Raw genomic sequence first — 14858 nt, forward strand, 5'->3', positions numbered from 1 at the left:
ACACACACACACACACACACACACACACCTTACCTAATAACAGACAAGCATGTAAATTGACCGGATCTTTGCCATGCCACCAGCCAATCAGGAGTGATATGCAAATTAACCCAACAAAGATGGTGATTATTTTGCATATACAGGTGCCAAGTGAAGGGGGCAGGATACTTGCATCATCACCATGGCAACAATGCAGGCATTCTGCCCCACCCCCAGTCTCTCAGTGCCTCAGGACAGCATGGGAAGGCAGGGCCAGAGCAGAAAGAGGTGGCTCCCAGAGCGTAAAGAAGAGGCTCCAAGGCCTGAGCAGAAAGGGGCTGAGCCAGAGTGGAAAGGCAAGGCCAGCAGTCAGGGGAAGGAAAGCCCATTCTAGCACAAATCTTCTTGCATCAGGCTTCTGAATATATATATTCAGAGATCATAATAATCTGGCCACTCAGTGTATAAACTGTGTGTGTGTGTGTGTATGTGTGTGTGTGTGTGTGTGTATGCTTTTTATTTATTTCAGAGAGAGGAAGGGAGAGGGAGAGGGGGATAAAAATATCAATGATGAGAGATAATCATTGATTGGCTACCCCCTACTGGGAATTGAGCCCGAAACCTGGGCATGTGCCCTGATCGGGAATCAAACCATGACCACCCAACCAGCAAACCAACCGGTTGGGTCAGTAACATGTCTTGAATGGATGATTGAATGAATTAATAATTGATTAGCGCAACACTCCCATTCTAAGGAGTAGACACCAGCTGTGTAGAAAGACACAGAATTATTAAATCTGAAGACCCAGGGACCCTGTACCAATCTATTGTTTTCAAATTCCTTTTGAGGAGCCAGAATAACGAAGGATAACAATATCTTTAGGCAGTGGTGAGATCTGACCTCTCACCAAGATCTTTTCATGGAAGGAAGGTTGTTCTGTCAGTAATGGCGGTCGTTCACATGAATATGCCCAAGGGCCAGTGTTTTGAAACGACGTTCCCAATTGAGTAGTATGCTCACTTTTTTCTCCAGACGTGTTGTGTGTCCCACTGACGTCCTCCAGTGGTTTTGACGCAGTGGACTCTGAACTCTCTGCCGCACTGTTAACTAAGCATTGAGCCGAGCTTTCTCACAGCCCTTCTCCTTTTATCCACTGCCACTCTGCAGCTGGGAAGAATCATGGAAAACCAAGCCAGGGAAACTGGTTTCAAACGCAACCATTGCCACTTTTTAGTTATCCTTGGGCCAATGTCTTCACCTCTCTGCAACTTCTTTTTCTGCTAAAGGCAGATTATAGAAAATTACTTGGTGACATTACAGCAAGGACTAGATGAGGCAGTGGACTGAAAGCTTTTGTGTAGAAACATCCCAGTGTGGCTCTGAGGCTTTTGTGCACACTGGCTCGGTTTAAACTGCTAATAAACACTGTTGAGATTTAGCTTCCCACCACAGCCTCTAGTGGCCATGGCCATGGGGTCTTTTAAAAGCCTGTCTCTCACTGTCTTGCCAGATCACATTGCAGTGGCACAGTTTGGAGGCACACAGACTTTGATCTGGATCACAACTCTGCCCCCATTAGCTTGCTGGCCCTGGGCAGGTTCCTTCATCTTTGTTTTAGCCACAGGGCCCTCACTGTGAACTGAGAAATCAGAACTCCCCCTGGTTAGTGATGGCAAAATTAAACAAGCCACGCTATAGACAGTGGCCAGCACTGACTGCAGTGGAGAGGGGTTCTCAGGGCAGGTTCTCCTTCCTGCCGCAAGGGAGAGAGAGCGAAGGCAAAGGCTCCTGGGTTTGAGCTTGGGCCAGCTGTCCCAGGCATCACTAAAGGCCAAGGGCTGAGATAGATATTAGATTCAAGGTCCTTTTATTTGGGCAGTTTGGAAAGTTTTTCTTTTCAAGCCTCTAGTTTTGATTTTAAGTAGACCTCACTTAAAGAATAAAAAAGAGACAAAACTCTGAATTCCAGGATAGCTGCACTAATAGCAGGTCACCCAGAGATCACATTCTGAAAAGGATCTGTCACCACATGTATAGCAGCGCTGTTTCTCCTCTAATGCATTTCAATGGTGATGTGATTTTAAATATTCCTTGTCCGCACAGTTAATTACACTAAAACATGAGGCCTGGCAAATAATAGGCTCTCCACAAATCTTTCAAGACGACCTGCGTGAAGCGGTGATTGAAATGAATGAATGCTGTGGCACTGTGCCCTCACTTGGGAATGTGACATCAGGCGTTCACAGGCCTTTCTTTTGTTTCCCTCTCACCCGAAGAAATAAGCATCTACTTTGACCCCTAGAAAATTGTGATCTTCCAAAGGAGATTGAGGGCACCTGGAGCACGGTTGTGTAAACTCTATTCAGCCCCAGGTAGAGGCAGAACAGTATCTGTAATAATAAAAGGGTAATATGCTAATTAGACTGGATGTCTCCCAGAAGACGTTCCAGACATCCTTCCTGATGAAGCCAGTCCGGAGGGAAGCATCCCTGTCCCGAGTGCCAGAGGGAAGCCAGTGCCGGCGGCTGGGGGAAGGAAGGCCTACCCTTGCATGAATTTTCATGCATTGGGCCCTAGTATATAACAAAGGGCTTACTGGACTTATTTTATATATGGGGCTTAATATTTTAAAATGAGATTTCACAGAAAATAAAACAGGTGCAGGTGGGAGGTCGCACTGCAGTGAGGGAGTTGCTCGAAGCTCACCATTCTCAGCAGCCCCTAAGCCAACTCCAAAGAACCCCTGAGGCTCCAGGGGACACTATTTATAAACCGCTGATAGAATGAAGAGGACCAAATCGACAACCAGGAGGCCTGGTTTCTTGTGACCACAGATTGGGGTTGAGAGAGAATAAGACTCAGTACCAGCCCGATGTGATACTTATAGTTACTGAGATAATCTACATAAAACAAAACATTATTTTTTTTTTCTTTTGTGGAGAAACCCACTATTTGCTGCATACTTACATATATATTCATGTACACATATTGCATACATGCACATTTATATATCTGTTTAAAATTACAGAAGGGCAGCTAGAACACCAAACTCAGGACTCAGAGGCCTAGGTTCAGTTTCCAACCTTGGTACTAATGCATGTGCAGCCAGGGAAAGTCACTGAACTGCTCTGAATCTCCTCCCTCATTCTCACACAATGGGAATGAAACATGGAAATTATGGCATCAACAGCTAAACTGAAGGCCAGGAAAATTGCAGGTGACTGTCTTCTTTCCTGGTGGCCTTAGCTGGATCAGCTTCCTGGGCCTACTGCTTAAACACCAACTCTCCGAATTTTTATCCTCCTCACCTCCCTTCCCCCACTCCTACCTCAAGCCTACACCTACCTCCTAGCCTCTCCCTCCGTTGTTCCCTGAGTCCCATATCCACTAATGATAAAGCTCCCATTTATTGAGCTATTTATACTTGTATAAAGCACTGTAGTAGGCATTCCTCATAAATTTCTTTATGAAGAATGTGGCAATATCCATATTTCATGTTTAGCTTAGGCTTGGTGTGGTCAGTCTACTCGCCCAAGGGCACAAAGCTAATCGGTGGAGCTGGAATTCAAACCCTGACTCCAAAAGCTCCATCCTACACTTCCTGAAAATTGCACCTGCACATCCTTCAGAGTCAGTTTGTTGGATGGAACCACACAGAACATCTCTCTCCCCCACTTGTTGGTAACAAGTTTTGGCTTAAAATTGTAAACTCACAGAAATTTTGCAGGATGTGGGCAAAGAACTCCTTTGTACTCTTTACCCAGATCCAAACAACTACTTATAACGAGTTAATGGCCAAGGAGGGAGCTAAGGGTCAGAGATTGTAGAAGAGCCGGGGAGGCATCATAGAAACCAATGAATGGGAGTTTCACGAAGAGAGAAGGGTCACTGCTGTTAGATCCTCCAGAGAGGTCTATTGGGGTTATGTGTCTCAACTGAGTGGCAAATGGTTGAAGTTTTTCTTGTAAGAAATTGTGGAGGAAAATGAGCAAAGAAAAGGAAAAGGACTGACTTGAGCAGAAGCTTCAATTACTGTGGCAAACCATGAATCTGTGGTGGTACCACAGTGCTCCACGCAGCTCCCTGGCACCCAGGATTAGGAATAGAGAAGATGGGTGGTAGAATTAATCAAAGGCATATATGAGTGTTGAAGGAGCCAGGGGTGAGGGTCTTGAGGTCCAGACTAGTGAAAGAAGAAGGGTCAGCAGGGGATTGAAAAATGAGGGAAAATGAGGGGACGAGAAGGCTGGACGGGCCTATGATTTAGGGTAGCAAATACCTCAAGATCAAGTCACTCTGCTGGTTGCATAGGCGGCAGGGGAGAGAATGGGATGATGGAGTTAGATCTCACAGACTCTCTTGGGCCCAGAGCAGCAAATCCTGGGTATGGCCAAGGACATGGATGACTTTGTGCAGCGGGACTGGCCTCTAAAAGTCAAAGGAACTGAAGAGAAGATAAGCACATAAGCACACAGGATTACAGAATGGGGGGTGAGAGAGAGTATGTGCCTGCCAGGTGTTGTCTGTTTCATTCATAAAGACTAAAGCAAGGCCATCAACTGAGAGTAAGGGAAATAAGAGGAAGGGTGAGAGGTCCGAGGCGCAGGTAGAAGGAATGAAAGGGTCTTTGTACAGAATAGGAGAATGAGCTCAATAGAGCTAAATGGCAGAGTTGCTGGAAAATATCTAGGATTTTTTAAGGTGAATAATCAGGAATTTATAGTGATGTCAATCTTTCTGCTCATGCGATTTTTCTCTGAAAAGCTCAACCTTATGGGGGCAGATCTAGAGAACATAGGTGGAGAGGTTCATCCATAATTGATGTCTTTCAAGCAACTGATGAAAGGAAAAAGGAGCAAGAGACTTGGATGGATTTGCAAGAAAAATAATCATAATAGTGTACCATGGGCTCTAGGTTTGATAAGGACAGGAGCGGGGACAGGGAGCTGATGGATGGAGAAAAAATGTTGGTGTTAGTGGAATGAGATCTGGACGAAAGTCAGAGAGGAATTCCTCCAGGGGTTCAGCAACTGTTTATGAAGCAATGACCTGGAGGGGGTGAGAGAAAGCTCTCCATTGCAGAGGAAGCAGTGGACTGGGGAGGGGGAGATGGGCTTCAATCAAGGCAAGACCTGGAGCAGGAGGTACAGAGAGATGTTGCAGATGCCAGCCAGGTTTGTTTGCCTTAGACTTGGTGGTGGGGATGTGGAAAGGAGGAGGAGACAGGTCCGTAGTAGGAGAAGCCAGAGAGGGCAGCATGGAACAGATGGGAATCAGATTTGGGGAGAAGACAGAAGACCAAAGGCATTTGCATCCGAAGCAGTTTCCTTTTTGGTGCCAAGTTGTTGCAGTGCCAGAGCTGGCTGTGGGTCCCAATGTTGTCCCCTAGTGCCCTCTGGAATACCATCTTGTTATAGGGTAGTGATGTCCAGGGAAAGAGAGGGACTGGCTGCAGAGCCCAGACATGGAAGGCTCTGGAGAAGTCTGAAAGCTATCCAGCAGAACATGTGATGGGGAAAGGCAAAAAGAGAAACATCAACATGTGTGTATTCATTAATTCAGACCTTGTCTGAGCATCTACCATTTTGTCAGCCCGTGCGGGTTGCAGCCATGAGCTAGCCATCTGTTGGTGGGATCCCAGGGGCCGGCTGTTCAGGGGGAAGTCTGTCTGTCCACGGACCCCCCTGACCTCACCCAAACTGTAGAGGGGGAAAAAGTAGCTCATGCTCCATTCTGAACCTGTTTTAAGGTGCTCCATGCTAAATATCTGCAGATTGTAGTATTTTAATTAATTCCCTCTAAAGCTCTTAAAGTGGTAAATGCCTGTTTGACCTGTTCTCTCTAATTATCTTCAGCATATTTCAACAGACTGCAAATACCATCTAATTTTTGGAAACAAGTGCAGGATAAATTGAATCTGAGGCTGAGGGCTTTTAAGGCAGCAAAGCCTGGCTCTCCAGAGGAGGTATAAGATGATGCTGGTGGAGGTTGTGAGGGTCCCCAGGGCTCGGGCTCCGGATACACGGGCCCTCTTCCAGGAGGTAGGCTGGGGTCAAGGCTTTGGCTGTGATGATCTTATTCTAATTTGTTTAGTAATGTCAGTCTCAAGTGAGGTCACGGTGAAGTCCTATGTAAAGCAACTTCAGGAAAGATAGAAAAAGCTCTTGGGCCTTGAGAGAAATCTTGGGCATCATGAAATGGAATGAACAAGCATTGGATCCCACAGTATTGGCTCCCCTTTGCTGAATATTGACGATGCCCCAGGTCTTGGGTGAGCTTTCACATCTCAGGTACCTGCATCCTTTCATGCCTCCTCAGGAGATGTCACTGGCCCCATCTTACAGGTGAAGAATGGAATCAGAGAGGCTTTCTAACGTCTTTAAAGCAATTAGATTTAAACCCCAATAGGAGCAGCACCTGGCATCCCGGATTAGGAGTAGAGAAGGAGGATGGCAGAATTAATCAAAGGCAGATATGAGAGTGTTGAGGACGACATTGGTGAGGGTCTTGAGGTCCGGACCAGTGACATTTACAAGAGAACAAAGAGCACGTCAGCAAAAAAAGAGAACTCTCCTCACCATGGCAGCTGCCTTCAGGCCCAGTTGTAACAAACAGGACCTGTGAACTGAAGTGTTTCTTAGCACAGACTTACAGAAGCCTGCATGGGGAATGAAGGAGCGGGTTCTCTTAGGTCCTTGTTTAAACTAGACTCAAATGACTTTGAGCTCAGGGGGAGGGAGAAGATCCTTTGGGTGCCAGGCTGAGGGCATGCCACCAGGAACTTCCCCACTGACGGAGATGAACTAGAAGAGAAGGAGCAATCCTGACCCAGCCGCCTCTTGCAGATACCTCTCCGACAGCTCCGCCTGATGCTGTTTCCGTACCTGCTTCCTCTGCAAGCTGCTGGCCCCACAGAGAGGGCTGTGTCTTAGATGATTTTCCTCCCCACACTCTGCCTGGCCCCCAATAGGCACTCAATAAATGTTGGAATGAGTGAGTGCAGGAATGAGCGTCTGAAATGAGAATGGATGGGTTATGTCCGGAAGCTGTGGGGCCGCTTCCCAGACCCTCCAGGAAGGGTTCCTGGGAGAGGTTGGACCTGGCCCCATCCACACACACAGAAGAGCTCCAGGATGTGTTAACCCCATCAGAGGAAACCAGGCCTGACACCACTTTCATTTCATACACTTAGGCTTGCCGCGTTTGCTCGCTACTTCTTTACCTTTCGGCACTTTGTCTACAATTAGGATAAATTGCCATGTGGGCAGCAATGAAACAGGCTCATAGAGCTCTTTATTAAAATAGCTGAGCGCTAACATTGAAGAATGAAGTGGCTAGAACTAAAGAACACGTTTTTTAAAGAAGGCAAACACCTAGATACAATGTAGCACCTTAACTGTTATCAATCACTACTTAATCTAATTAGTTCAGAAGCTATTTTAAGGGGCTTAATTAAATTAAGCTGTGATTGATAACACTTTATATCTACTTGAGTAGAGCACTTCTTCTAATTCACCTTGAGTCTTTATGCTTCCCGTCAAAAGCCTGCTTTAGGCTTGTGCGGGGTGTGTGGAGGGAAATGGTCAGGCCTTGATTGGCACTGAGGTCACTCGGGTTGCCTGGTCCAGGCTGAGCTTCGGGCCTTGTTAGGGTCCTTGGCACCGTGAGGAGGCCTAGTGAGGAGGCCTTGACAAGGACATGCTGAGATTCTAGCTCAGGGGAAGCACAGACAGGTCAGCAGAGCAGCGCATGGGCGCCTCAGCAGGCCTACAGTTGTCTAGGGGCTCACCTAGATTTAAGTTACATGAGGAGTACCAGGCCACACCCTCTTGGTGGAGTTGAGCTGCTGATCATAGTGGAGTTGGGGTCGGGGGCTGGCTTAGCTTGACCATGGAAAGGACAGGCAAGACATATGGGGACCCCCCCTACCTACCCCAGTGCTCCAGGAACTGTTGACTTCCCTCTGAACCCACTGAGAGCTATGAGGGAAGAAAACAGAAAGCAGGTTATACCTGGGTTGAGACTGTACAGGCTTCAGTCTCTTCTGGGCGGGAGGGTGAGAGGTGGGGATGGGAACTGGACCTAGTCTAAAGGAAACTTTCATCTTCTCTCTGCAGCCCGCATGTGTGATGCCCACCTTCGAGGCCCCTCGGGCATCATCACTTCCCCCAATTTCCCCATTCAATATGACAACAATGCACACTGTGTGTGGATCATCACAGCCCTCAACCCTGCCAAGGTAAGGCTCCCGGGGAGCGTGGGCAGCGTCCTGTGGGCATGGCTCGGTTGGAGACAGTTGGTCTACAAGGGTTTCGAACTCAGAACTTGGTTGTGGTGGGTTCTTTGTAGGCAAATCTTTAAAATTGTTTTTATTCAATATCAAGTAGGTAAAAAGAAAAATATAAGTAAGATATAAAGAACATCAATGTAATAGACACCTGCATACCCAAATCCCAGTTACCTTAGTGAACTATATACCTCATCAGCCCCATCCCATTCCCTATTCCTCAAGTACACTCTACCTTGATTGTGTGTTTATCATTCCTCTTCCTTTGTTTACAGTTTACACATAAATGTGTCTAAAAATTACATTGTCTAGTAAGCCAGCATTTGAACTTCATATAAAGGTAATCATGTTGTATATATTCTTAATCAACTTCACTCAAAATTATGTCCCTGAGATTTATCTATGTTGTTGTGTGTAGTTTTGCAATGTTTCATACATCTTTTCACACATTTAGTTCTCTTTTTTGGTGACATGCCCTTTGTTCTCTCATAAATTTTACAAGTATCTTGCCAAGATCCACAGAATAAATTGCTGGAATCTTTAATTGTACCAAACTATAGATCAGTTGGAAAAGAATGGTTATATTTGTAATTCTGAGTCTTCTGATCCGTGATTATGGTATTTCTCTCTATTGACTTAGGACCTCTTCAATGGCTTTCAATAAACTTTTGGAATTTTTCCATTACAGATCTTACACCATTTCTTAACATATTTACTCCTAGATGTATTATATTTGTTGTTGCTGTTATAAATTGTATCTTTTAATTTTTTTATTTTCTTACCTATTTCTTGCTGATGTTTAAAATGCACTTAATTTTTATTCTTTGACTTTGTATATGGCAACTTTTGTAATAATTTATCTGTGAATTATTTGAGACTTTCTATTTAAGACAATCATCTTCAAAAAAAATGATGGTTTTATTTCGAACTTTCCATTCTTTATACCTTCTCTTCATTTCTTTTCTTGCCCCAATGTTCTGACTTAAACCTCAAATATAATGTCAAATGACTGTGATGATGGTGAGCCACTCTTGTCATTGTTTGATGTTAAATAGAATATTTACTTCTTCATCATTATAATATAATATTATATTATATTTGCTGAAGCCTTTTTCTTTTATTTGTCTTTTTCCTACTCTTAGTTTGCTAAGAACTTTTATTGTGAATGGACATTGACTTTTATCAAGTACCTTTGTATACTTATTAATATGATTTGCTCCTTTATTTTCTTAGTATGGTGAATTACTCTGGTTGATTTTTCTGATGTTAAACCAACCTCACATTCCTGGTATAAACTCAGCTTATTTAGCATTTAGCATTATCACTTTTATACATGCCTATGATTGATTTGATAATATTTAGTAATTTGTTTCTATTTTGTTAGTGAGATTGGTCTTTTATTTATTTTTTTATTTTTTTACCAGATGATTTTGGTAAAATATTGCTAACCTCATAAAATGATGTAGAGTGTTTCTCCTCTTCTATTCTATGGAACTAAAAGTGGAAGATTAGAATAGCTTTGCAAGTTTTGTAGAACATTTTAGGAAAAATTATCTGGGTCTGATGTTCCTTTTTTGGAAGATTTGAAACTATAGGTTTATCTTTTTATGACAAAAGGATTACTTATATTATCTTTTTTTCTTGAAGCCATTTTATTAAGTTTTTAAATTTATTGGATATAAAATTGTATTACTATCTTTTATTATATATTGTATTCCCCTTTTCATTTCTATTTTGTATCTTTTTTACCAATATTGCCAGAGGTTTTACATTTTGCTATTTTTGAAAGAACCTATTTTTATTTTTTTAATACCTCTTTTGATATATTTATTTTTTATTTCATCATTTTCTGTTCATCTTTACTTTCTTTTTTCTTTTATATTTGGATTTATTCTTTTCTGGCATCTTAATTTCAATGCTTAATTTATTTTTCAATCTCATTTAAGTATTTAATGCTATAAATTCCCCTTTAAGAACTATTTTGGCTACATTCCCACAGGTTTTTATGCATAGTATATCTATTATAGTTTAGTTATGAATATTTTCCAATTTCCATTACTCTTTCATCTTTCAACCACAGCTTATTTAGAAGTAGTTCCTAATTTTCAAACAAAGGATTTTTCTAGCTATCTTTCTGTTACTGGTTCTAAAGCTTGTAGTCAGAGAAAATTGTATTTGAATCATTTGAAATTTGTTGAGACTTGCCTTTTGGACTAGAAATGGTCATTTTTTCACACATATTCTGTGTGTACTTGGAAAAATGACGTGTATTTTGTAGTTTTTGTGTTTTATTACATCAAGCTTGTTGATTGTGCTTATATTCTTTATATCTGCATTGATTTTATCTTCTTGAACAGAGAGCTGCAGAGGAAGGCATAGTAAAACCTCCCTCTAGGATGGTAGCTTTTGTCTATTATTCCTAAAGTTCTCTTAATTTTTACTTTATATATATATATTGGGACTGTGTTATGAGACCATTCAAATTGAGAATTATATATCTTTCTGGTGACTTGAAATTTTTAAAATATAATTATTTAATGACTCTCTTTTATCTATAGTTATGTTTTAAAGATTTTTCCCAGTTATAACATCAGCTTTCTTTTGGATTTTGTCTAATAAATATTCTCTTCTTGCTTTCAACCTTGCTAAGGCACATTCTGTCCCAGTGTGCCTTCCCTTCTCCAGGCAAATTCCTTAATCTCCTTTGAAATACAATTAAAATACCCCCTCTCCTGAGAAGCCTTCCTAACTCCTAAGGTCTTGCTCCTTGCTCTGTTCCTACAGTTCCCTTCTTGTGTATATATCAAATTGTACTGGGTTTAGAACCTTTTTCTCCTGTAGCTCAGAAATGCCCTGAAAGCAGATTGGAATCTTGTACAGTATTTCTTCTGCAGTTCCCACAGTGCTCAGCGCAGAGAGGACAACTGTGTTGGTGTCTAGTAGCTCCTCAGGTACGGCCCCACCCATGTTTGGCCCCACGGCCACCTCCTGTTATTACCTCCCAGTTCAGCCTCGGTGATGGCATTTCCGTGGTCAGGACTGAAACCCAGTCCCACATCTCTGCCCCTACCGACACACATCTGCCTTTCTTTCACAGCTTCTCAGTGTGAACTCAAGACTTAAGATTCCATTTGCATATGAACTTCAGTGCATTTGATCAGGAAAGTTAATGCAGCTTTGCTAAAAAAAAAAAAAAAAAAAAGAAGAAGAAGAAGAAGAAGAAGAAGAAGAAGAAGAAGAAGAAGAAGAAAAAGAAAACAAGAAGTAGAATGAGGCTGGAAAGGAAGAGAGAGATAGGAAAGGGAGGGGACATGAAAGGGAGAAGGAGGGGGCATGGAAAGGAGAGGGAAAGGAAAGCTCATTCCATGATCTTCCAAACCAAAGATAATAGTGTTTTGATTATTCACTCCTTAAGGATTATCACTGTCACTCTTCCATTTGTAAGCCTGAGCATTAAGAATTAACTCTCTAGGCAGGTGATCACTCCGGAGTGCAAATGTCGGAATACATTTGTAGGCCCATTTGCTCACTCGCTTACTCATTCAGCATTTAGTCATGCCCTCTCTGTGCTGGGCTATGCAAGCTGCTGTCAGAGAAGCCAAAGGTCCCCACAGGCCAGTTTGCATGACTCAGTAGCTCTAGAGGGATCTTTTAATGGCCGCCTCCAAGTCCTAAACTTGATCCATTTCTTTTTACAGTTGCTTCACTTCCCATCATATATTGGCATTCTTCTTCCCCTAAAACTAACTGCACATCCTTCTCTGTTCTTGAAGACAAGCCCTGCCACTCATCTAGCCAGGATTGTATGCCCCTCATTCTTGCCCATACCCTCGCTTCCCTAATCTCAGTACTTATCACACCATGTGGTGTTTTCTGTGTACTTGTAGTCTCCTCTTCTAGACTGTGAGCTCTCTGGATGGGGGCCATGTTTATCTTGCCTGCTGTTGCCTCTCCAAAGCCCAGCACTTGGCAAGTGCATATTAACTATTGAATGAATGAATGAATGAATGAATGAATGAATGAATCCATTAATCAATGAGTGGATGAGTCACAAATGGGTGAAAGGGTTTACTATTTTCAGAGCCACCCAAATTAAATGGAGGTAGTGACCAAAGTTCCAGAACCTCCTAAAGTTCTCAGTCTCTGTCCCTGGGCTTTCTTTCCCAACCCCCTCAGAAGCCTCCCTCATCCAAAATATATAAAGAGCTCATACAATTCAATCACAAAAAAAAAAAAAACACGAACAATCCAAAACAGGCAGAGGATCTAAAAAGACCTTTTCTCAGAGAAGACATACAGGTGGCCAACAGGCATATAAAAAGATGCTCAACATCACTAATCATCAGGGAAATGCAAATCCAAACCACAGCAAGGCATCACCTCACACCTGTTAGAATGGTTATTATAAGAAAGAATAAAAACAAAAGTGTTGGGAGGATGTAGAGAAAAGGGTACCTTCATGCATTGTTGGTGGAAATGTAAGTTGGTGCAGCCACTATGGAAAACAGTATGGAGGTTCCTCAAGAAGATTAAAAATAGAACTGCCATATGATGGAGAGTTCCACCTCTGGATATTTATCTCAAGAAAATGAAAACACTGATTTGAAAAAAGATATGCACCTTGGTGTTCACTACAGCATTATTCATAATACCCAAGATATGGAAGCAACTAAGTGTCTATAAGTAGATGAATGGATAAAGAAGATGTAATTTGATGAATGGAATACTACTCAGCCATAAAAAAGCATGAAATCTTGTCATTTGTAACAATATGAATGGACCTTAAGGGTATTATACTAAAGAAAATTATACACAGAAAGGCAGATACTGTATGATTTCACTTATATGTAGAATTCAAAGAATAAAACAAGTGAACAAACAAAACAAAATGTACTGATACAAAGATTTGTGGACGTTAGAGGGGAAGGAGGTTTGGGTGGGCATAATGAGTGAGGGAGTCAAGAGGTACAAACTTCCAGTCATAAAGTGAGTAAGTCATGGTCATATATTATATAGCATGGTAACTTTAGTTAGTAACATTATACTAGTATTGCATATTTTGGGGGGTTTTCTTTGTGTTTTATTTTTAAATATATATTAATTGATTTCAGAAAAGAAGGAAGAGAGAGAGAGAGAGAAACATCAATGATAAGAGAGAATCATTGATCGATTGTCTCCTGCATGCCCCATACTGGGGACTGAGCCTGCAACCTGGGCATGTGCCCTGACTGGAAATCGGACCTTGGCCTCCTGGTTCATAGGTCGGTGCTCAAGCACTGAGCCATGCTGGCCGGGTTATATTGCATATTTTGTAGCTTTATATGGTGATGGGGAAACTAGACATATTGTGATGATTACTTCACAGTACATACAAATATTGAATCATTATGATGTATACCTGAAACTAATATATTATAATATATCAATTATACTCAATTTATTTTTATAATACCTTTCCTAAAGGTACCAGAGGCCCATCTGCTTGAACCCCTAAGGGGTCAGGTCAGCCTTTCCACCAATTTTTCCTCTTCACCCCCTCACTCTCAAGCCAATTCTTGAGCCCTACCCTGGGTCTTCAGTAAGATTGGAGCAAGGATCACCATGTAGGCCAAGCATGTCAAACTGGCCGCGAGTTTGATATGCTTGAGTATCCCATGCCCAGTAGAAGGGTGCTCTCTTTCTTTCATGAGCTAATAGTCAAAGGCTGAATGAGCCAAGGTCAGCCTTCAGGGGCTCAGAAAGTGCAGCAAGGAGGAAAGAGGAAGTAGGGCTGGGCAGGGCCTCGTGGAGGGGGCTCTCTCTAGCCAGGAAGGAGCAGGGGCTAGGCTTCCCAGGGTGCTGAGCTTTATCCTGAGGGTAAAGAGATGGCAAATTTCTTTGTAGTGATGAAAGCCTTTCTTCAGAACCTATAGCTATTGGCTTGCCATTGGCTTCGAGTTCCTGGAAATTCTACAAAAGCTTAAATAAAACAGTGTATTTTCCCCACCACCAGAGTTCCAGGGTGGAGAGTCCAGGTCTGAAGTGTGCAGAGCACCTTCTATTTTTCCCTCTGCCTCTTTCTTTCTTTCTTTCTTTCTTTTTTCTTTCTTTCTTTCTTTCTTTCTTTCTTTTTTCTTTCTTTCTTTCTTTCTTTCTTTCTTTCTCTCTTTCTTTCTTTCTTTCTTCTTTCTTTCTTTCTTTTCTTTCTTTCTTTCTTCGTGTGACTCCTGTCCTCATGATCACAGGAAGGCGGGAGGCTGCTCCTCCTCTGTTCTCGCATCGATATTCCAGGGAAACAATGAGAAAGGCAGGGAAATGCTCTGTGGACCCCTCAGCTCATATCTCATTGCCTAGAATCTTGTCACTTAGCCAGACATCCTTAGCTCGGAGGTTAGCTAGGTGCATTGCCACACTTGAGACAAAGTCAGGGTTCTGTTAAGAACTTATAAAGAGAGGGAGGGACATTTAGTAAACCACTATCTATGTCTATCACAGACTCCCAAAGCATGAACTAGCTCAAAAGGAACTGCTTTGATTGGAGCAGGGCTCTGTCCACTTTTACTGGTGGCCCCTGAAGTGCCTTTATGGGACCCTGTGATACCTGGGAACCAA

At 42.5% G+C, this 14858-nt stretch overlaps 1 protein-coding gene across 3 annotated transcripts in view; it reads left to right on the forward strand.

Annotated features, from left to right (window-relative positions):
* The window catches only part of CSMD2 (CUB and Sushi multiple domains 2), a 540305-nt gene that overhangs the window by 288274 nt on the left and 237173 nt on the right, over nucleotides 1-14858 (forward strand). Inside the window, exon 10 of one of the 3 annotated variants that reach the window (XM_036446754.2) lies at nucleotides 8098-8219. The exons of the other annotated variants lie outside the window; for them this stretch is intronic. Within the exon in view, the coding sequence (XP_036302647.1) occupies nucleotides 8098-8219 (122 nt within the window). The remainder of the gene's footprint in view (nucleotides 1-8097; nucleotides 8220-14858) is intronic. 3 annotated transcript variants of the gene reach the window in all.

Source organism: Pipistrellus kuhlii, unplaced genomic scaffold (assembly GCF_014108245.1).
Source record: "Pipistrellus kuhlii isolate mPipKuh1 unplaced genomic scaffold, mPipKuh1.p scaffold_m20_p_2, whole genome shotgun sequence".
NCBI classification, from domain to species: domain Eukaryota; kingdom Metazoa; phylum Chordata; class Mammalia; order Chiroptera; family Vespertilionidae; genus Pipistrellus; species Pipistrellus kuhlii.